This window comes from Bufo bufo, chromosome 5, assembly GCF_905171765.1.
Source record: "Bufo bufo chromosome 5, aBufBuf1.1, whole genome shotgun sequence".
Taxonomy (NCBI): domain Eukaryota; kingdom Metazoa; phylum Chordata; class Amphibia; order Anura; family Bufonidae; genus Bufo; species Bufo bufo.
In genome coordinates, this window is record NC_053393.1 from 511,793,785 (window position 1) to 511,818,677 (window position 24,893).

The window sequence follows — 24,893 nt, forward strand, 5'->3', positions numbered from 1 at the left end:
TCCCCCATTCGCTGGATTAGGAATAACTATAAAATCAGTGGGGGTCTAACTGCTGGGACCCCCACTGATTAGGAGAGTGGGAGTCCAGTGTCCCTCCATGTTAATAAAGTGGCAGTTGAGCGCTTCCTCTCCATTCATCTCTATGGCACTGCCAGGGCTAGCAGAATACTGTCTGGGAGAACGAATGGAACAGTAGTGTGCATGCTCAACCGCCATTCCATTCAAACAGGAGATACGGGACCCCTGTTTTCGTAACCAGAATACCTCTACGTTTTACTCCCCGTATTTTACAGATACAAACTACTGGGTGGATTTGAGACTCATTTATTAACTCTGAATGACCAATAACGAGCAGGTTTTTTCTTGTTGTCTTCGCAAATGAAAAGAACATGTTACAATAAGTCTGTACTTTTAGATTATATTTTTTATGACTGCCTTTGAATGGAATTTAAGTGCATGACTTTCAGATGAGACTTGGCTACGATGGTTAGTATGTCTTTAATTTCTTCTTACAGCATAGTATTAAATATTTATAGTGTTCCAAATAGAGAGTTTCAATGTAGGTAATAAAATAGAGCATTTAAATATATATATGTATAGGAAACTCATGAAATCATTGGCTGGTAATGGTCCACTCTCTCCAGCAGCGCCTGGGAGTATCCAGGAGAGTAATATCTGAAACAGGAACAAACAAAGAAAAAATGAATATAGATGAAATTAAAAAAAGACAATTTACTGCAGAAATTACACTTTGCATAAACAAAAAATATTTATTTCAGACCTGGGGCAAAGTGCCTTGTGGCAGCAAAATTGTGTACCCCGAGCCTGTATGGTAGCACGTAAAGTGCTATTCTTTATTATGGACTCGTAGGTACCCCATACACTGCCATATACTGTCTCTCTAACCTCCCAAAGAAGCAATGCCATATGGTTATGATTTTATCTCACATAAAATCGGTGAAGGCTCTGTACTCACCGCTTCCTGGTCCTCGGCTGTTGGCTGTGCAGTGGCTGCGGACAGCTTGAGGGCGCTCTGTGACCTCACACTGTGCGCGCCGGTTCACAGCACAGCCGACAGCAGGAGGAAGCAGATCGCGGGCGGTGGAGTCCAGGGGCAGGAGAGGTAAGTGGTTTATTTATTTTATTAAACATGAGGCACTGGGGGCAATATGAGAGGCAATGGGGGCTCATATGTGGCAATGGGGGCTGCTTGGGGGCAATATGAGAGGCAATGGGGTATACTGAGGGCTGATGGGCTACAGCAGCCCCCATTGCCTAATATGAGAGGCAGTGGGGGCTGATATGAGGTTTGATTAGGGGTCATTCACATTGGGTTCCGATTGTGGGTCTGATCTGAGGTCTTGTTAACATTGGGGGTCTGATTGGGGCTGTTAGCTGAGGTCTGATCTGAGGTCTAATGAAAAATATTTTTTTCTTATTTTCCTCCTCTAAAACCTAGGTGCGTCTTACAGGGCGAAAATACAGTAAATTACCACTAATAATTAAAGAGGTACAACCCCTACGCTATGGACCTGAGACTCACCTGTCTGCAGTCCCCTCGCTACTCCATTCCCGATCCCCGCTAGACCAGGAAGTGGCTGGGTCCTGTGATCACTGCAGACAATCACATCTGCTCTAATGCTATGTCACAGCTGTGAGTTAATCGGTCAAGCAGATATGACAGCTGAGGCCTGTGATTGGCTGCAGCAGTCACGAGACCCAGGTGCTTTCTGGTCCAGCAGGGACTGGAAGAAGTCGGGAAAAGTCCAGCAGTGGGACCGAGGACAGGTCTGAGTCTTCTTTTTTATGTTCAGGGGCACAGGTCTTTAGCACAGGGGTTGTCAGCTCCAAGGCCACCCCTTTACAAACTGAAATATTTTTATATTATTCTGATTTTTATTTCACATTTTAGACTTTTATCATTATAACAAATCAAAATGGCATGTGAGGTAATATATATATATATATATTTTATATGCCGCATAGAGATTTCTTACTCGAGAGCAGATGGAAAAAAGTGGCCACATGGAGAGCAATGACGTGTTCATGGATGCTAAGCAACCACGGACACACTATTTGTTTCATGGACCAAACTAATATATAAAATAGTATATAAAAAATTTAATCTGAGCAGAGATGGTATGGATAGTACTCTGCGCCTAGACCTCATGACCGATGAATGTGATGTCACTTGCCAAGAGTAAGCCAAGACAAGGCTGTGGAGCTCACAGGAGATAGATACTGAATACCTAAAAACACCCAGAAAAAAAAAAAAGTCTGAAAAAGCCATATTACTTAGATTACTGCTTGATGCAATTTGCACGTCACCATAGAAATGAATGGAGGACAGTCGCAATTGCGGTTCTGCTCTCCTCCACTTTGCAGGCTGCGTTCCAGAGATAGGTGTGAGTCCCATACCTATCAGACATTGGTTGCATATCCTAGCAGTATACCACCAATGCTTGAGATGACACAACCCCTTTAGCCAAGAATGCATGTGTATCAGAGGAGTAGCTGTCAGCCGAACGAGCGCTCAACCAACAGCTACTGAAGGTGCATGTGTACATTAAGGTATCTATTGCTGTATGCAATCTATTGTTCCGTGTTATCAGCCATTTAGACTGATGAGAAACGTATTTTGCCTCCACAGATGTGCCTACAATCATTTACATTCTAGACTAACACATCTGCCATAGCGCTGCGAAGAACACTTCCAAGAACACGGTATTTCCATACTTGACAATCTCCTCGGGGTAACAGTTATTGATGGTGTTGATGTATTCTTGGAGAGGGGAGCCAGGATCGGCGGAGATCTCTTGAATCTTCTTAAGCCCACCGCTTGTTACAAAGAGCCGTCTTGCTTTGCTGTCGTGTGGAAGAACCTGTAAATGAACAGCAAAAATATCTTAACACCGCACGTAACAATACCGGCAGGCGCTATCATGGGTCTAATTTCAGGGTGTCATTGCATACCGCACTGGATTAGAGCTGGAAAATGTCAACACATTTACAAATGTCTTGATACATTTCTGAATGATCAGAAAGGAGACCCTGAGGCTTCCCGGCTTTATGGTTCAGAAACATGAGAAAGCAGTAAAAGAACTAGAGACGCTGCCAATGTAGAACCGGTCGTAATAAAGTACCGGCGATGTCATCACATCAAAACAGCTGTTGAGACCTCACCTAGTTATCATGTCGTGTTGTGTAGGCCACATTGTTAGGGAGGGTACAGAATGGAGACCGTGCAGATGAAAGGAGGTGGTAGAGCGCAGACATAAAGAATCTGCTGAACAAAAGCTGGAAGAAAATGAAAGGAGACATATAAAAACAGCAGAAAGCAGAGTGGAAAAAGTAGCAAGGCTGCAAGAAAGGATGCAAATTATAAAGCTGAAGAAGTGCAAGCTGTGACTAGAGATTATAGGAATTCACACAGGAAAATGGAAAGAAAGAGGCAAAGAAAAAAAAAATAAAGTGATATGAAACAGAAGACACACCGGGGCAGATTTACTGATCCCGTAGTTGGCGAAGCTTAGACCGGCTGTCTAGACCTGCACCGGATTTATCACAGGGGCTCAGGCTGGATAATAAATACTGGGAAGGGATAGAGAGACTTTCCTCCGATTCTATGTCAACTACTGGTTGGCTTACTTTGAGGCAGAATTTTAAGCCAAAATTGTGGAACAAAATGTTGCATATTAGGCCACGCCATTTCGAACTAAGCCACGTCCCGTTGGCACGCTAGGTGCAATGGAACTATCTAAAACTATGCGCACCAAACCGCACCAATATTTGGCACAATTTAGGGCAATGTCTAGGTGCACTGGCATTAGTAAATGTGGTTTATTGTATTTGTGTTTATATAGACTGGGGCAGCACGGTGGCTCAGAGGTCCGCACTGGTGCGAATCCGACCAAGGACAACATCTGCTTGGAGTTTGTATGTTCTCCCAGTGTTTGCGTGTTTTCCTCTGGGTACTCAAGTTTCCTCTCATACTGATAGGGAACAGCTTGATCCTAATGTCTGTAAAGTGCTGCGAAATATAATGGCGCTATATAAGTGTGTAAAATAAATAAATACTGTAAATTGTAGGAATATTACAAGTCACCATGGACTATATGGCAGCACGTGGCCACAGGCTGGGTGCATTTATACAGCTCATAGGAACCTATGGTTACTGCCATCATTCTTAGGACTCTTTCACACGACCGTTTTTTTTTTTTTTTTTTTTTTCTGTTTGCGGGCTGTTTCTTGCGTTCCGTATACGGAACCATTCATTTCAATGGTTGCGCAAAAAAAACAGAATGTACTCCGTATGCATTCCATTTCCGTATTTCCGTTCCTTTGAAAGATAGAACATGTCCTATTGTTGCCCGCAAATTACGTTCCGTGGCTCCATTCAAGTCAATAGGTCCGCAAAAAAAACAGAACACATACGGAAATGCATCCGTATGTCTTCCGTATCAGTTCCATTTTTGCAGAACCATCTATTGAAAATGTTATGCCCAGCCTAATTTTTTCTATGTAATTACTGTATACTGTATATGCCATACGGAAAAACAGAACAGAAACGGAAACAAAAAACGGAACAACGGATCCATGAAAAACGGACTGCAAAACACTGAAAAAGCCATACGGTCGTGAGAAAGAGGTCTTATAGTTATTTCAGGTGCTGCAGAGCTTGTTTTATAAAAGTAAGGCTACTTTCACACTAGCGTTTTTCATTTCCGGCACTGAGTTCGTCACAGGGGCTCTATACCGGAAAAGAACTGATCAGTTATATCCCCATGCATTCTGAATGGAGAGTAATCCGTTCAGGATGCATCAGGATGTCTTCAGTTCAGTCATTTTGACTGATCAGGCAAAAGAGAAAACCGTAGCATGCTATGGTTTTATCTCCAGCGGAAAAAACTGAAGACTTGCCTGAATGCCGGATGCAGCATTTTTTCCCATAGGAATGTATTAGTGCCGGATCCGTCCTTCCGGTCTGCGCATGCGCAGACCTTTAAAAACGTGAAAAAAATAAATACCGGACCAGTTTTGCCTGATGACACCGGAAAAACGGATCCGGTATTGCAATGCATTTTTCTGACTGATCAGGATCCTGATCAGTCAGAAAAATGCCTGATCAGTCAGAAAAATTACATGCGTTTGCATACAGTTTGCCTGATCGGGCAGGCAGTTCAGGCAACGGAACTGCCTGCCTGAATCCTCTGCCGCACACACAGCCCCAGCAATTTTTCTAATAAATAACTCTATAGGTTTGTTATGCAGTTTCTTTCTCCACTGTTTAGACAGAGATATAGCGCCATAATTCTATGAATTTAGAAGTAGGGATGAATGAATGAACGGTGTCTGGGCCATTTCAAAATGAGATCACTACGCCATCACCGAGTAAGGCTACTTTCACACCTGCGTTAGGTGCGGATCCATCTGGTATCTACACAGACGGATCCGCACCTATAATGCAAACGCTTGTATCCGTTCAGAATGGATCAGTTTGCATTACCATGAAAAAAAAATAAAAAATTATTATTTTTTGTTTATGATAATGCAAACTGATCCGTTTTGACTCACACTGAAAGTCAATGGGAGGCGGATCAGTTTTCAATTGCACCATATTGTGTCAGTGAAAACGGAACCGTCCCCATTGACTTACATTGTAAGTCAGGAAGGATCAGTTTGGCTCCGCATCGTCAGGCGGACATCAAAATGGTGTCCGCCTCCAGAGCGGAATGGAGGCTGAACGGAGGCAAACTGATGCATTCTGAACGGATTCCTCCTTTCAGAATGCATTGGGGCTAAACTGATCCGTTTTGGGGCTGCTTGTGAGAGCCCTGAAACGGATCTCACAAGCGGACCCAGAAACGCCAGTGTGAAAGTAGCCTAATAGGTAACACACACTTTAAAAAAAAAAAAAAAGAGCTGTAGCATAGGAGACATGTTAGGATGTTCTGCAGCAGCTGGGACTCAGACCTGAGTAACAGATATACTGAAGCACCTTAGTTTTGCGGTTTTTCATGCTTTTATCGTTGCATTCCAAGATCTATAACTTTCTTATTTGTCCATCAATGTAGCCATGTGGTGCTTGTTTTTTTGCAGGGACAAGTTGTAGTTTTTAATGGCACCATTTTGAAGTACACATGACTAACCGATTAACTTTTATTAACTCTTTCGGGGGAGTGTGACATTCACTTTGTTGCATAAATTACACAATAGCGTTACTCTCTGGGTCAGTACAATTACAGCTACACCAAATACATATATTTTTTAGGTTTAACTACTTTTGCACAATGCATCACACACCCCAAGACGCAGAGCTTTTTTTTTTTTCCCCCTTTCTACGGATCTGTGTTAGGACTTTGTTTGTGGGGTGACTTGTAGCTTTCATTAGTATCATTTTGGGGTACATACAATGTTTTTATTGTTTTTTATGTTTTTTTTGTGGCGGATAAGCAAAAGAAAAAACCCACCAGCAACTCTAGCATTGTTTTATTTATTTATTCATTCATTTTACAGCATTCAATGTGCAGGATAAATTACGTGATAACTGTATAGTTCAGGTCATTACAGACGCAGCTATACCAACTATGAGGAGCGCACCCCACATCACAGATGCGGACTCATTCACTTGAATGGGTGCGCAATCTGGAAGGTCGGTGTGGATCGGAGGCACAGAACCCCACGGAAGCACCACAGAGTGCTTACGTGGGGTTTCAATCCGTACTTCCACACCGCAAAAAAGTGGCGCATGCACTACTTTTTTTGCGGTGCGGACGGACCACGGACCCATTCAAGTTGAATGGGTCTGGATCCATCTGCAGAATTCGCACAGATGTTGACCGTGCATTGGGGACCGCAAATTGCGCTCCCCAATGCACGGAGCATTGTGTTTGAAGATGGCCCTAAGGCACCACAAAGCTTCTACATGGTGTTGATGAGTCCACAATACACACCCATGGGAACTACATGTGCTACTGCATAGGTGAATTGATGCTTAGGGCCCATTCACATGAACGTATGTTTCTGTCCACAACTATTATGCATTTTTGCGGATCAGATGCGGACCCATTAATTTCAAAGGGGCCGCAAAAGAAGTGGACCGCATCCACATGTCCTTTCCGTGGCACCTGCAAAAAAATAAAAAAATAAAAAATAGAAAATCCTATTTTTGTCCGTATTTGTGGACAAGAAAAGGCATTTCGATCATGGAGAAGGATGTTCCGTTCCACAAAATGCGGAACGCACGCGGTCGGTATCCGTGCTTTGTGAATCCACAATTTACAGTCAGCAAAAACGGATACGTCATGGGAATGAGACCTTATGCTGATAACGGACTAGACGGTTCTCCGGCCTACTGGATGTTCTTTAATTCAGTAAAATGCAGGTTATTTCTGATTTCTGGTAATGGTGAAGATGTTTGCACCGTGTACCGGGTTAACCGCCAGTGAGAGGAGGTGAATCTAGACATGTCAACTGGATAAAGACATATACAGCTGTTATTATGCTTCTATAGTTGGCATGTTACCCTCATCAATGGGAACCATCCAATAATATAGCGAAGACCGATCATCAGCAGAGACCAGCTATTTGCAGTGGCCTGTATTCTGCTGATGCATTGTCACAGCCAGTCTATTGAAATTATTATTTTTTTTCTATGAAAAAAAAAAAGCTATAACAGAAAACCGGGTAGGTTTTAAAAAACTTTACAGAAGCAAACAAATAAAATACTTATAATTATAGAAGCTTTTTTGTTTTATTAAGGGTACCTGCGCACTTAAGGGGGGGGGGGTTTACAACAGGAAATCCACACAAAGCCTCATTCATATGTCCACGTCGACGCTTACATTTGTGAAAAGGTGGCCAGTGATGCCTCCGTGAAGATGTTCAGGATGAATCCGTGTTGGGTCTGTGTGTCGGTTTTTTTTCTGTCTGTCATTCGTGTTTCACGGACACTGTGCAGCTGAAAAATAATTTTCAAAGCATCTCTTCCTAATGATCCGTGAAACACTGATGAAACACGGATGGCATCTATGTGGCATCTGTGGTTTTCACTGACCCATAGACTATAATGGGTGTGATGGATCGGTGAACACGGACAAAATAGAGCACGCATCCGGGCTAAAAACATGGACCTACGGACCGTGCTAACACACCGATGTCTGAATACACACATTAAAATGAAGGAGGACATGTGCTGTCCATGGAGAACACGTACAGCACACGTCCGTGGAACACCGATGTGTGAATGAGGCTTTATTGTAGTTTCCTGTGCTTGTTAGCAGACATGCGATTTTTGGGTCAGATTCGATGCGGTTTGCCACAGATCTCACCTTTGCATTAAAAAGGGTGAAACCCGCACAAAAGAAATGCACAAAGAACTGACATGCTGGGGATTTCATAATCCGCTTGGCAGGTCAATTTCCACATGTAACGAAAAAGCAAAATGCACATGAGATTTATCTAATCGCATACACTTTGCTGGTACTGTATTATGCTGCCGTTTTTCCGCAAGAGAATCTGCGCAGAAAAAACAAGCATAATCTGAAATGTGTGCTTAAAAGGTATATCCCATGGAAAGCATTACTATGCAATGCATAGGTCATTTCAAATGTAGTATTATTGCAATATAAATGCAATAAAAATTGTTTGTTTTTCTGGTAACGCTCCCTGCTGTTTAACCTTCTGATCTACCTTCTCCTGCATTCACTGGTGGACTAACTTTCATCCTTCTTAGGCTACTTTCACACTGGCGTTTCCGGATCCGCTTGTGAGATCCGTTTCAGGGCTCTCACAAGCGGCCCAAAAAGGATCAGTTTAGCCCCAATGCATTCTGAATGGATAAGGATCCGCTCAGAATGCATCAGTTTGCCTCCGTTCTGTCTCCGTTCCGCTCTGGAGGCGGACACCAAAACGCTGCTTACAGCGTTTTGATGTCCGCCTGACGATGCGGAGACAAACGGATCCGTCCTGACTTACAATGTAAGTCCATGGGGACGGATCCATCTTCACTGACACAACATGGTGCAATTTAAAACGGATCTGTCTCCCATTGACTTTCAGTGTAGGTCAAAACGGATCCGTTTGCATTATCATGAACATGGTAATGCAAACGGATCCGTTCTGAACGGATCCAAGCGTTTGCATTATAGGTGCGGATCCGTCTGTGCAGATACCAGATGGATCCGCACCTAATGCAGGTGTGAAAGTAGCCTTACTCGGTGCTGGCACAGTGATCTCATTTTGAAATGGCCCAGACACCGTTCATTCATTCATCCCTACTTCTAAATTCATAGAATTATGGCGCTATATCTCTGTCTAAACAGTGGAGAAAGAAACTGCATAACAAACCTACAGAGTTATTTATTAGAAAAATTGCTGGGGCTGTGTGTGTGCGTTTTTGCTTCAGTCATGATAATACAACCGTCTGCATCAGTTATGAACGGATCCGGTTGTATTATCTTTAACATAGCAATCAGTCTCTAAAACCATTGCCGGTCAGCTTGAAATCAAGGGGGCAACGGCTTCCTTGCTTCAAGTCAAGGTAAGCACGCCCCCTAACCGCCCCCTCTATTGTTTGATTGACAGCCTGCAGTGCGGCCGGGGTCGTACAAGTCTCGCGCATGTGCGGTGCGCTTCTTGGTAAGGTGCGATCCCATCTCCACTTGCAGCCAGTGATCACTCTCACGAGGGTAAAGGAATTGCACGCATGCTCTCCCACTGGCCGGCGCATGTGCAATGCACCGCTGAATCCAGGCTAACAGCAATAGCCGGAGACGGGATCGCGCCTTACCAAGAAGCGCACCGCACATGCGCGAGACTTATACGATCCCGGCCACACTGCAGGCTGACAATCTAACAAAAGAGGGGGAGGTTAGTGCTAACCTGGACTTCAAGCTGACCGGCAAGATAGCGCTGATGGCACTTAAAACATTGTTTTTTGGATCTATGGAGCATCAGACTACCGGATCAAAAAAATATATATGATTAATAACAGACTGGGGGCTACTATGAGGTAATGCTGGCGTTTTAATATGCGTTTTTGAGGTAACAGGTTCCCTTTAACAGCGAAAAGGGAAAACGCAGATGTGAAAGTAGCCTTAGTTAAAAAAAAAAAAATAATAATATTTTTTAAAAATTACACTACAAAGCAGCGTTTTAGGCACTTATTTAGTCAATAGTATAATAAAATAATGGTGTGCATTGCTACAAATGTTTTTTTTTTTATTTGTGCGATAACCCCTCTAAAGGGGGAAATTTACTTCTCTAAATCCTCTGTTCTCCGAGGCCTGCAGGACATGAAGTCTGAACTTGTTAACATAACAACTAAAGAACCAAGAAGTCAGCAGAAGTTTCTTATGGTACATAAAGTGCAGTTCACTACCCCACTCCCATAAACAATACCAGTATTGGTGAAATACCTCTGTGCGGCGCTCACTGACCCATGTTACGAGTACATTATTCCAGCGCGGCATGCTGTGAGCCATTGCTAATATCCTAAATCCACACAGTTTTTTAACCTATATTGGATTTTTTTTCACAGATTAGGGCTTGTGAAAGCGTTTTCTACCATCGGATGAACATTTGGCTCAATGGGGTCCTTCACATATAGTCAAAATGATTTAAATGACTTGGAACGTTGGTTGGAGAACATTAGGACAAGAACCAGAGAATGTCTCTTACTCCACTTTTAAAAGTAAGAAAAAAAATAAAAAAAATTTACAACTGGAGCGAGACCAAAACACGCCAGACACTGTATACTGTGCTATTCTAATGGCTCATTACTTCTGTTCCAAGCAGAAATTTCATTATTTTCTGCTTTTTGCAAATAAATCATAGGGTATTAAAGACATTTCCCAAAACAGGGAAAAATATCAGAGTGAAACGTGGACTTAAGAGGTCCTCTTCTGCCCAGATAGTACTACATGTCAGTAAATCAATGGCTGGCACAGAGAAGGGAAAGAGAGGAGTACTGCCAATAAAGCATCACTCACCTCTCTTAATATTGTCACGTTCTGACGCCTGGATGTCCGTGGATTTTCCACTTACACATAGTACATGATGAAACATTTCACACTGAGCTGATATTTTGCTGCAGCGCTTCGGCTAGGCTGCCGTAAAAAGGCAGCAGCCCAGCCTAAGGGCCCTTAGTGACCCCGTAAAAAGTTGCATTGGTAGTCACAAAAAGGGTTAAAGAGTCGGCTCAGATATTTCTTAAAGAGGCTGCTCAGGATTAGTAAAAAGGGTCATTTTTTTTTTGCCAGAAAGCACCATTCTTGTCTTTGGACTGTGACTGGTATTGCAGCTTAGCACCATGCCTTTAGTGCTATTTCTGGTAGATGGCGACCATTTCTTCTCATCCTGAAGAAGCTACTCTGCTGTCAAAGTTAAGCAGTGATGCATCCAGAGATGGGCTGGGAAAATGAAGTGGCACTGGAAAAAAGACTAAAAATGGTCCTATGTTGTAGGCGGGTCCAGCAATAACATATTGCGGCACATTATACCACCCTCCTGCCGAGCCAAATACCAGTGCATCACAAAATACTGCCACAGCAGCACAAATGTGTCCCCAAAAACTGCCCCTCTGTGGTAGCCAGCGCCAGGTGCCACGTCCTGTCGTCCTACTCCAGTTGCCCCAGGGTGGCAAAACAATTGAATTCAGGAGTCAGGAGAGGAGCATCAGATCATTACTTACCTGGCTGGTAGCTGTGAGGAGGGTTCAGGAGGCCCCTGGGAATCAGCCCACCGGGAAGTTTCCCTGTAGGGTCTATGGTCAGTCTACCCCTGGATATATCCCTCTGACCTGTATTATTGGGTATATTTGCCATTCAGGCCTGGAAAACTGGTTGACAACCCCTGCAGCAGCTGTACTGGCATTCGTTTTTGGAAACCTTCTGAAAATAGGAAAACTGAATCTCTCATTGTATCTTACTGACTATTAGATCAGGCGAAAAGCCAAACGGAATTTGCACGTGTTGGTTTCCACCTCGCTTTCCCTGAAACTGAAAAATTGCTGAGTAGACTTGAGTAGAGAAGGAGAATTTCCACCTTTTGATTGCATCTAAATTTGATTGCTAAAAAAATAAAAAATAAAATCTATTCTTCCTAAGTAGACCTATTTATCTCCATGGTAACAGACTACAAACAAACAAATTCTGCAGTCATTTTGGATCAGTCCTAACGTATTCATTCTTAACAATGCAGGTTTGCAACCCCATTAATTAATTGATTATCGCCTAATAAAGCTTTCTTGTTTTGCAGTTATTAGTCAATCATGAGAAGGTGAATTTGCACCAAATAACAATACTTATACAATGAATCAAATCTAGGGATCCAATATTCAAGGCTCGGGGGTTGAAACGGACTACCCCTCTTTGGATCAGGCCCCTACTTTTATCAAATTAATGTTAGGAAGCAGCTGGTTGAGGAGGTAGACATTCGCTTCAAAGATGTACAGTTTTCTGTCTTTTTATGAGCACAAAAAGCATATAAAAGTACACATCCTAAAAAATACGTCTCTGATAATAAGAAAGTTCTTTGGAAACTGTAAAGTTTAAAGTTTTATAAGACATGTGGGTATTTCTGCAGCGAGGCAGTCAGGTGATGGTGCACTGGACAGTACCAAATCTTAAGAATGCCCTGTATCTACATATTTCAAAGAAGCCTAGATATGGGTTTATACCTAATGAAGGAAAGAATGTAGTAATGAGTGCTTCCAGAGTATTTTTGGCTGGCTTGAGAGGACTTGTTCCTTTAACCCTTGTGCTGTTGGGAGCTCCGCAGCCCATTGTCTGTACTTTGAGCTTCACACAAGGAAAGGTTGTGAGTTCACACACTCCTGATTATTTGCCTAATACCTCAATTAGATCTTTACGACCTTAGCACAACTTATCTCGCTATCTAGTGCCTGCATTTTACAACCTATCCTATCACTAAATCTGCTTGACTTTTATTGCAGCCCTGGAACACACTTCTTTCTCAAACCAATCTGGTTTTCCTCAGCTTTGAGCAGAAGGAAAAAAACAGGGAAGAGTAGTAGAACTGGCTGTGTATAATCCTGCCATAGCGTCAATGTATGCTGCCCTCAAGAGCTGGGTAAGGGGCATTTCCTCACCAGGCCTTCACTACTATGTGGCTGATGTAAATTTGACCATTGATGTTATTTATTTTTTGTCAATTTAATTTCAAAGGTGTCTGCCCACCTGATGGTCCATCGCCACCTGCTGGTGGGGGAAAAGAGAGGATCAAAAAAAGGTTGAATTTTAACTTGTCCAGTACTTTGTTCCTCTGGGAGATAATTGGCCCCGAGGGTGTGTGACTAATACCTATTCCTGGTGCCAGATGTTTTTTTCCATAGAGATTTTCCTATTTAAAGCAGTCTTTCAATTTAGAAAAATGGATTTTCATATACCAAATTAGAAAAATTCAGTTCTAATAGAGGGGGATTCCTTTTTTTCAAGAACAGCTGCAAAGAGCATCTCTCGCGCAGGGGGACCTGTCCTGTCCCACAGACAACCCATTGATCTGAATGGGTATTGTGTAATACCATTATCCCATGTGTGTGCTGCAGGGAAATTGAACATCTATTGCCAGCTATCCCCACCGAGTATAGTCAATAGCCTGAGTTCCCGTATGGGGGACACATTTTGATTTGCTAATTGTCAGGGGGCTTTTCTAACAAGCAGGGATTGTCAAAAGCAGAAAACCCCTTTAAAGGGTTATGTCATGGCTGACGTAAAAAATGAAAAATCAGGCATCATATAAAGTACATGACAATCTCTTTCTAGAGTCGAACTGAACCAGCCCTGTACCTCATATGGGTCCAGAGCTCTCCCCATTCATTGCTGCAATTGCTCTCTTCAGATCACAGATTCGATCACTTGGGATCGGAGACCCCCACAGATCAGTAGAATGAGGAGAAAGAAGCGCCTGCATATCGCGTTCTCTCTTCTCACTGCAGGAGACGGGTTGACTAGTCTATGGGCTCATCTCAATTCAGTCTTCTGCAGCGGGGACAGAACGATATGCGAGCGCTTCTCTCACCTCTCTAGTGATCGGTGGTGGTCTCAGCGCTCAAACGCCCACTGATCAAAAACTTTTTATAGGACATATCAAAAGTTTCCTAAAAACTCAGTGACCCTTTAATAGATTTGGGGACAGTCTAAAAGCAAGAAAATTCAATCTACACCTGCTATATTTGTGTCAAAATCTGTGTCATTTTCTGGCTTAATTTTTCACAAATCTGTTTGAAAACCTGAAGACCACTCACACGTTTTAAGCACACTTACAAATTTAGTTAGAGCCAAGAGAAGTCAACATTTTTCAGCAAATTTGGCGCTTAAGGATTAGCAACTTTCTTATTGCGGTTTGTGCCAAAAAGCCCTTAGCTAATAGAGTACTAGAGCGCATCCTCTCCTGCGTGGAGTGGCATTTTCTAAATCTTCTATTACAGTTGTGTTCTTCAGCGCGTGCTTATAGGTGGCGAGAATAACAAAAGGCACTGGAGAGCGTTAATTAATGGATCACTGCAAATGTTTTTGCTCCTCTATTAACCTTTTGTGAATTTAGCAAGTCAACTAAAAAGAGACGCGACTGTGCTGTGGGATTCCACCCCAAGCGTGGATGCATATCTGTATCTAATAATGTAAAGCTCGCTGGGAGCCAGATTGGATGAAAGCCACTTTCTAAATTCACGTTATATTCAGAACATTGTATGCAGCTGTGGTCTGCCGTTACCTAATGAGACAAAAAGAGTCCTTTAATATCCCATCCTTCTTTATTAAAGAAATCATTTCATGGCCTGCAATGCCCTAAGGCGGCATTCCACTTGTGTGGAGTGTGCATGCGAGCAGCCCTACCATTATTTCAAGTTCATAACTTTCAGTGCCTCATTAAAAAAGGGAAACCTAGCTGAGATTTTTGTGTTAAGGGAAGCATTAAATCTTCACAGTGTTTTCATTGTTGAGGGCCTACCTGCAAATTGGACAAGCCACGCTCGCTGCTCTTGCACACACGTTGATAGGAAGCCTTTTCATTACTTTATAGTAGAAGTATAATGTATGGTTGAAACGTGTCCGGTTTTTTCTCTCTCTTTTTTTTTTTGTGTGCAACCAAAATTCTTGAAAGCAGCCATGAATACTGTGTCCCTATATACAAATGCATCGCAATAAACAAGAACGATGAGAGACTACACGATGCAAAGCAGGGATCCCCGTCACCGTGATGGACTAGAGCAGTGATGGCGAACCTATGGCACGAGTGCCAGAGGCGGCACTCAGAGCCCTCTATGTGGGCACCCACGCCCTGGAAAAAGTCTATGGCATAGCAATATGCTTTAGACTTTTCCTGCCATTCATCATCCCCAGGACACACTATGAACAGCACAGGCAGTGCATTAAATGTAGGCTATTAATCTATTATAGATAAATGATAAAGGACATGAAAGATATATTATATTGGTATTTAGGTTAAATTGCCGTGTCGGCATTTTGCGATAAATAAGTGGGTACTTGGTTGCAGTTTTGGGCACTTGGTCTCTAAAAGGTTCACCATCACTGGACTAGAGGTAACAGGTATCTTTTAATGTGGTAATATAATGTGTCTTCCCTACAGCTAGTTTCTGAGGTGCTCAATAAATTGCAGCATTAGCTAACTGGACAGATTTAGGGTATAGCAGAGCAACTGAGACAGCGACCATGCAAGCTGCAAGTCTTTCCTAATATGCATTATGAATTGCTTGTCATTGTTAAAGAGGTGTCCCACGAAAAATATTGTACATTTTCCAAACCAGCACCTGAACCCGAATACCTTTTTAACTGTATGTAATTAAAAATTTAGCATAGGCAACGAGTTAGTCAATAAAACGTATCTGTATAGCGCCACCTGCTGTTTGTTCTTTTTCTCATTTCTTTGTCCGATTCACCGAGAAGGCTGCACCTACCTCCTGACACACCCCACAATACTATGTATTTTACTCAGTCTTATATACAAGGATCTGTTGCTATTGTATGGTTTTTTGCAGAGATAAAAAAATGAAAGTGGCCGCTTCCCCTTTTTGTTTAAGCATTATAAAAAATGTTTTGTTTTTTTGCATAAACCGGAGCTTAATTTTTCTGATAATGAGCCCTACATTTCTTGCATAAATGTTTAGTTAAATGACAAAATTTTGTCTGCTGGCAGCTGCCACTAGGGGGAGCATAGGACTTGCAAATGGTTTTCTATCAAACTCAATCACAACACACTGGGGCACATTTACTAAAGCTGTTCCTGGCAGTCAAAAGTGCCAAATGTTCGTGCAAGCAGATTTTCTACCGCTCACACCACTTTAACCATACTTTGGGTCATGAATTAGAACTGAAATCCATGCCAGCCCAGTCCAATAGACCTCTGATTAAAACTGGTATATGAAACTACAGTCTTTAGTAACTGTGCCCCAGTATGCAGTGAGCTCCTATGCTCCCTCTAGTGGAGGCTGAAGGTGATTAAAATGTTAAGCAATTTCATTACTATAGAAACTTCCATTAATCAGGTTATTGTTTTAATTGGGAATTTTGTAGGAAACTGCTGCTCAGACAAAGGGGCTTTAACCGACCTTGGCAAGCCATGTCAATCGCCAGTAGTTGCCACAGTTTCATATACTTATAGGTGCCTCAATGCTCATTGCCAATGACTAGCTCAGTTCATATCACCCACAGCTTTACATTTATGTAACTGGAAGCTCCTTACATCAACCCTTTGACAATGAAAGCAATAGCCTCAGCATTCCCAGATCTGAAGCTTTACAGAAACTGCTCCATCTGCCCTACTCAACCTTGGACTGATAAACAAAAAGATTACTTTAGGGCAGAGGTCCCCAACCTATTGTTAGCTTGAGAGCCTTACAAAATAACAGGTGGTCTTCCGCAACGTTACGTATAATAGAAAACTTATAACTAAGGGTTACGTGTTACATTGATTAACTATTTGATATTACCAATATGAACAAGGAAAATAATTAAATAAAAATGTCACTGTGAAATAATGCTAGTCATAATCACGATTCTACAGGTGGTGGTTGTGCTAAGGGACTGCCATATGACCCTCCCCCAGGAACCATGTGCCAACAGTTTGGTACATAGCCTGATAAAAAGTGCCAGTCAGAGTTCTGAATCTGAGGACTAGAACAGTGTCTCTGGTATTATTGGTCTACAAAAGTATCAGCAGGGAGTCATTAAGGGGACCCAAGAGCCAGTGGTTGTAGAAAGCTGAACTAGGTTAAAGGGGTTATCCGAGACTATAAAAAGCTCCCCCATATGCCCGGGCCCCTCACACTGAATATACTTACCTGACCTCCCTGCACTGCCACTGCTGCTTCTCCCCGTGCGCGAATGAAAACATTCGGTATTGGGGGGGGGCAGCCAATGGCAGGCGTGACGGGGACGAGCCTCCCTAGCATCACAGATTTCAGGTTAATGAAAATGCTACAAATAAAGATGAAATGTGCACAGCAATGAATGCTTGCAATACATTGGTGAGATGAAACAAAGATTGGCGGGGTCCCAGAGATCAGACCCTCCATGACCATAGAGTGAAAGCAAATCCTAGACAAATGACATCACTATAAAATAGAAATATTCCTTTAAATTGGCCAGGCGATCGTCTGATTAATGCGAATGCAGCTTGAGAAACCAACAATCAGCTATAATCGAAAGCTGCATCCAGCCATACATTTAGTATTACATGTCAGCAATTGAAATGAATGGCCTACCATATAATACATGGACAGACTGCGTCCACAAGAGTGTGTCGCTCCTGAGTCCCCCCCCCCATGACTTCCCTATGTCTTGGACAGGGCCCGAAACAACACCTATAATTCATGCACTACTAAAAGTTACATAAGGGAAAAAGAACTCGTTACAGATTAAGGAGAAAATCCAGGATCAATGATGAATTTATACATAAAATCATCTTGGCTCTGAGTAATATGATGCTATGGAAATATACTAACAAATTATGAATATTATTGTAAACAAGTAAATAATAGTACCACCAAAATCTGACTTTTTTGTACAAATGTGTGCATAAAAATGTGAAGGTATAAAGTGTGCACAATGTGTAAAATAAAATAAATTTTAAAGACAAAACAAAAAAACACTAAAAACTTAAAAAATAAAATAAAAAATGCCATCACCAGCACACAACACAGCTTCTAGCCCTGCCCCTGGTGACTGTAAGGGCTCATTCACAAGACCGTATCAATGGTTCCGCATCAGTTCTACAATTTTGCGGACTGGGGGTGGACCCATTCATTTCAATGGGGCTGCAAAAGATGTGGACAGCACACCGTGTGCTATCCGCATCCGTTGTTCCGCGATAGGCATTTCTATCACACTGCCGGCCATGTGCGGTCTGCAAATTGCGGAACCCACAAGGACCGGGATCCGTGTTTTGCAGATCCGCAATTTGCGGACTGCAAAACACTACGGTCGTGTGAATGTCAAAACAAGCAAAACGGAACAAGGACACAATGTAAAAAAAGTATTAAAAAAATATATATTAAACATTTTTTTCCCCTTTTTTATATTAAAATATAAAAAAGGAAAAAAAAATGTTTAATATTTTTTTATTTAAATACATTTACATTGTGTCCTTGTTCCGTTTTGCTTGCTTTGACATTCACGCGACCGTAGTGTTTTGCAGTCCGCAAATTAGTATTACCAAAGAATGGTAAAAAATAAATAAATAATAAAATAAAAATGACAAAAATAAAGCTCCGTGTATCAACAGAAAAAAAAAAACGCTAAAATAATTTTAAAATGCAAAATAAAAAATAAAATCTTGCTTTTTCGAAAAAACTGAAAATGTCTGGTCTTGAACGGGGAGGGGGAAACTGTTAAAAGGAGTGAAAACCAGAAAAATAGTTTTACCAGATATTTCTGTTGGCAGTTCAAAAATAAAAATATGAAATTAAAAAGAGCTATGAAGGGAAATGGCGGTGTAATGAGAATGACCACATAAAGTCAGTAGATGTTAGTAATAAAATGTCTGCTATTTGTACCGATGCCAAATGCTATTACTGTAAAGAGCAGAGGTGGTTGGTTGATGGTTCTGACAAATCTCTTTGGCAGAAACGTGTTCTAGAATATTACATTTCCCACATGAAAGCTATCGGGTGGAAACCTGTAAATACCAAGCGTTGGACTGTGTTTGACAGAGTATTGAATACTAACCTTCTGCCCTCTGAGGGGGACATTTAAGAAGAACGCACCTTAGGGCATGTTGACACACTTTTCTGGTGCTAAAAGGCACTAGGCCTTTGGCACAATCCCGTAGAATTCCTGGGAAACCTAATCCCTTAATGTGCACCCTGGATCACACGTTTTACGCAGCGCGGGATTCCTGGCTGGAAGTGGAAGCGATGTATGAGCAACACCGCGTTTTATGGACAAATCCTACGAGCAGCCTTATGGTGCTAGGTCCTACCTTACTGAACTGCCCCACCACGTGCTTCAGGATGTTGGGTGGCGCGTCGTGCAGCAGGGGCTCCAGCGCAGGCAGATGGGTGCACTTCTGCAGGATGTTCTTCAGGGCTCTCTTTGCCTGGAGAGTACAAACAAAATGAAAATTAGGAGGCATCTGGCCTAAACAATGACAAGGATTTGCAGTCATTCAGGTCCTACATTCCACAAATTCAGACCGTCAGGTCATGCTTGTGTTTCTCCCCGGCTTCTGTTAACCCCTTGAGGCCTGTCTGATGTCTATTTATAACACTTAAGTGACTGGAAGTGTTAAAAAAAAGGAATAAACAGTGAATGTCGCCTTCTGTCAAGTATGAGCTACATCTTTTCTTTCTGGGAATACTTAGGTGAAGACCAACCTGACTGTCACAGCTCTGACTAGGGTTGTCACTCTGCTCATCATCATGTAGAAAAGGGATAGATTACTTTATTAGTAAGTAGACTGGCCATTCAGAGGTTTAGGAAAGCTGGATGACAACCCCAATGGAGGCCACGTAGCTTAGCATGCAGCAATCATAAATCAAAGGGGGGCATTCACACAAGGAACGCTCCCAGTGTATACGGCAAAAATCCATACACCCAACGGAATCCAGAAGAGTGTCCATTAGGCCTACATCTAGAGGTGGACTGGAAACTTAAAAAGAGTAACTAAACTTTTAGATAAATTTTTGTGAACATGTCCCTAATGACAGTTTTTGTAATATAGTTTATTAATGTTTTTTTGCATTTTTAATACACTTTTCCCTCCCTAACGTGCACATGTTCAGAAAAGTTTAGAGTGGCCCTGGGGGGGAAAAAAAAATAATACAAAAAACCTAAAAGTGGCGGCAGTGTAGGAGAGTCCAAATTGACAGAAGGCGGGACCAGCAATACCTTACTGCAGCACAAAATAACACCCCAGCAGAAACAAATACGGTGCGGCCCCGAAATACTGCCGCCCCTGCTGCAGTGTTCAACTGTATCAATTTCCTGAAAATGGCGATACAGTTGAATTTAAGAGGGGATACTTTGGGAAATCTGCCAGATGCAGTGGAAATACAGCCTTAGAAATGACCACAAAGGATTAAAAAAGGGCTCGTCCAGGATTAGGAAAAGGGACAGCTTTTTTTTCAGAAACACAGCCACTATCATCAGTGGGCCTAGACTGGTATTGCCGATCAGCCCCATATAACGGAATGATAATCAGATGCACATCAGACACATCCCGTGGACAAGAGTTGGGGAAAATGCTCCTTAATACTGTTAGGAGGTAATAGTATTTGTGGTGGCTATAAGATATAACTACGCTGAGCGGTAGGTGATGGGTTTTACGTCTGCCTCCACCGACTTCAGCTGTCAGCCTGTCTACGCATACGCTGTGCTTCGTTTGGATCTGTAATCCCTGAAGAATGTAACACCTCTGATCTGGGCACTGTGCGCCTTCAATGCCAGCTGGGATTTTCCTGTATTCCCACATTTAACTCTTTCACTTGTAAAATGCGCTATTTTAGTACCAAAGTATAATTAGGGTCACATGTGAAAGGGATAAATTCTCTATGAAGTTATAGGGGATCTCAAGGGGGTGAGTGAGTCAGGGTGAAAAGCTTTTCATTCATAGCTGGACTTGCACCGACACACTGGGGGGGGGGGGGGGGGGGGGGGGGGGGGGCGGGGGGGGATGCTACTTTCTTTACAATATTGATATGCTTTCTATGAATTTTATGCTTCAATCTTGTACGTCTAGGAAAAATCCTTTATTGTTTTTTTTTTTTTTGTCTTTATGATTCAGGGGTTGTAATTTTTTTTCTATTTTCTATTTAAACTCCTGGAAATATCTTCATTTGGAACCTTATGGGTTCAGAATCCTGATAATCCAAAATGCACAAGGCTGACACATGGACACTAGACTGTTTGCATAGACACACAGCTGGCGTTCACCTGATTAAAATGCTGTTTTTCTTTTGTTGATCCGATGCTCTGTTCCCGACTCCCAAGTTATGGTAATTTTTCTTAATATGCAAATTAGGCCTTTGGAGCAATGAGGGCATCCCTGTTGCTCTTGTTGCACCCAAGCACCCCCCTCCTTTGTGTGGGCAGCCTCTCTTTCTCTGCTTTGCCTCTGCCTGGCGCTGTCAATCAAAGCAGCCAGGGAGGGTCCGGCCACAGAAAGGAGTGAAGCTTGGGTGCAACAAGAGCAACCGTGACACCCTCATTGCACCAAAGCCTTAAAGTATAACTTGGGAACACAGCCTCGGGTCAACAAAAGAAAAGCAGCATTTTAAATCAGATGAACTACAGCTATGTGTCTATACATACAGTTTGATTAGACAGGTCCCGGGTGACAGATTTCCTTTAATAGTGACCGCAGCCTTTAAATCCTTTAAAAAAAACACAGCCAGTTCTCCCCTTCCTGACCAGGTCTATTTTTGCAAATCTGACATGTGGTAATAACTTGGCTTGAACAAGTAAAAGTATTCCCATTCTCAGATTTTTCTCAGGACACATTGTACTTTATGTTTGTGATAAATGTTTTACCTTTATTTATAAAAAAATATTCAAAAAAAATTGGACAATTCAATATTTTCTAAATCAGAATTTCTCTGCTAAAACAAATAGTGATAAATCAAATTAGGGCTCTTTCACACCTGCGTTCTTGTCTTCCGGCATAGAGTTCCGTCGTCGGGGCTCTATGCCGGAAGAATCCTGATCAGGATTATCCTAATGCATTCTGAATGGAGTGAAATCCGTTCAGGATGCATCAGGATGTCTTCAGTTCCGGAACGGAACGTTTTTTGGCCGGAGAAAATACCGCAGCATGCTGCGCTTTTTGCTCCGGCCAAAAATCCGGAACACTTGCCGCAAGGCCGGATCCGGAATTAATGCCCATTGAAAGGCATTGATCCGGATCCGGCCTTAAGCTAAACGTCGTTTCGGCGCATTGCCGGACCCGACATTTAGCTTTTTCTGAATGATTACCATGGCTGCCGGGACGCTAAAGTCCTGGCCGCCATGGTAAAGTGTAGCGGGGAGCGGGGGAGCAGTGTACTTACCGTCCGTGCGGCTCCTGGGGCGCTTCAGAGTGACGTCAGGGCGCTCCACGCGCATGGATCATGTGATCGCATTGGACACGTCATCCATGCGCATGGGGCGCTCTGACGTCACTCTGGAGCGCCCCGGGAGCCGCACGGACTAAGTATACCGCTCCCCCGCTCCCCGCTCCTACTATGGCAACCAGGACCTTAATAGCGCCCTGGCTGCCATAGTAACACTGAAAGCATTTTGAAGACGGTTCCGTCTTCAAATGCTTTCAGTACACTTGCGTTTTTCCGGATCCGGAGTGTAATTCCGGCAAGTGGAGTACACGCCGGATCCGGACAACGCAAGTGTGAAAGAGGCCTTAGTAAGCATTCCCCAGGTGTCTACTTTATGTTGCCATCATTTTGTAAATGTCATTTTATTTATTTATTTAGGATGTTAGAAGGCATAGAATTTTAGAAGTAATTTTTCAGATTTAAAAAATAAATTCCAAAACCCACTTTTCAAAATGACAAATTCAATTCTGAAGTGACTTTGAGGGGCTTAAGTAATAGAAACCCATTTTAGAAACTACAACCCTCAAATTTTTCAAAACTAATTTTAGAAACATTCTTATCCCTTTAGGTGTTTCACACGAATTAAAGCAAAAATTTTAAATTTTCATTTTTTATTTTTCAGATTTTCCCTTTCACACAGCAAGGGTTAACAGCAAAACAAACCACAACATTTATTACCCTGATTCTGCAGTTTACAGAATCACCTCATGTGTTGTGGTAAACTGCTGTATCGGCAAATAACAAGGCTCAGAAGAGAAGGCACGCCATAGGTTTTTGGAGAGCAGATTTTGCTGGAATGGTTTTTGGGTGCTATGTCACATTTGAAGAGACTGAGTTACCCCTACTGTGGAACCCCCCCCAAAAAGTGAATCCATTTTGGAAACTGCACCCCTCCAAGAAATGTTTCAAGGGCTGTAGGGAGCACTTTGATCAAAATAATTTTCACAGAATTTAGAAACTTTGTTGTTAAAATGAAAAATTACATTTTCTTACAATAAAATGTTGCTTTAGGCCCAAATTTTTCATTTTCACAAATAACAGGAGAAAATCTCCCCACAATTTGTTACCCACTTTCTCCCTAATTTCATGTTTTGAGATTCGTTCACGCTTTGTTTGGTGGCAAAAGCAGAATTGCGTTATGGATTTCGGTACCATGGGCCATAACGCAATTCTAAGACGGAATGCCTTTAGAGGCATTCCGTCATAATAGAAGTCTATGGGCTGCAAAACGGATCCATCGAGTTTCCGTTATGCGGGGGAGTCCTCTCCTGCATAACGGGAACGGAACGGATCCGTTATGCAGGCCATAGACTTCTATTATGACGGAGTGAATAACGGAACGCTTCTAAAGGCATTCCGTTATGCATTCAGTCATAGAATTGCGTTATGGTCCATGGTAACAGAATATATAACGCAATTCTGCTTTTACCACAAATGAACCGTGAACGAATTTCATAACATGAAATTCGCTCATCTCAAATTGCAACATCCCATATATGGTCGTAAATGGTTGTATGGGCACACCGCAGGGCTCAGAAGGGAAGGAGTGCCATATGGCTTTAGGAGGGCATATTTTGCCTGAATGGTTTTCGGCTGCCATGTCACATTTGAAGAGACCCTGAGGTACCCTAAAGTGATAACCCCAAGAAATGACCACATTTTGGAAACTACACCGCACCAGGAATTTGAGGGGTGTGGTGAGTATTTTGACCCCACTGGAGTTTTCCAGAATTCAATGTGTGGTGGTTTGTGAAAAGTGAACATGTAAGTTGTGTGGAATATATCAGAGAAAAATAAGGTGGTAATAATACAGGGCAGATAAAGGACGGAATTATCACTGCGTGGATATGTGCTACACCAGGTTTCACAAAGATAAATGTTGTCCTTTTGTATCATATTCAGCATGTTTTTGGGGTCCTTCCCTTCCTTACTATTTGGGGAACTTCACCTGGGAAATGTTGTCCTAGTACAAAAAAGTACAATAACTTCCAGAAGTACTGGGGCCCTCCCCTTCCTGAAAAATTAGGGCCTTGATCACCACCTATTGAAACTAAAGGAAAGTTCCAGCCTAGCCTGAAAATTGAAATAACACACAAGCATTATACAGTCCCATCTAAACAATGCCTACAGCCAGCTTTCTGTATACCTTTATTTTCTGAATGGCCTTGTACATTTTCAGAATTTGATCTTAAAGATCAACCCCTTCCATACGTCTATTGTAATCCAGGATGCTAAACCTGGTACCTGTGAGTGTACTCTGGCACAGATTATACGTTTTAAAGGGGTTCTCTGGGAATAATTTAAAATGACCAACAGCAACCTGTCCTAG

At 42.4% G+C, this 24,893-nt stretch overlaps 1 protein-coding gene across 3 annotated transcripts in view; it reads right to left on the bottom strand.

Annotated features, from left to right (window-relative positions):
- Nucleotides 1-482: 482 nt before the first annotated feature.
- The window catches only part of SPAG6 (sperm associated antigen 6), a 154,125-nt gene continuing 129,714 nt past the window's right edge, over nucleotides 483-24,893 (bottom strand). For all 3 annotated transcript variants that reach the window (XM_040434426.1, XM_040434427.1, XM_040434428.1), the window contains 3 exons: nucleotides 19,459-19,575; nucleotides 2,737-2,882; nucleotides 483-675 (listed from right to left, as the gene is read on the bottom strand). In XM_040434426.1, the coding sequence (XP_040290360.1) occupies nucleotides 606-675; nucleotides 2,737-2,882; nucleotides 19,459-19,575 (333 nt within the window). In that variant the 3' untranslated portion in view covers nucleotides 483-605. The remainder of the gene's footprint in view (nucleotides 676-2,736; nucleotides 2,883-19,458; nucleotides 19,576-24,893) is intronic.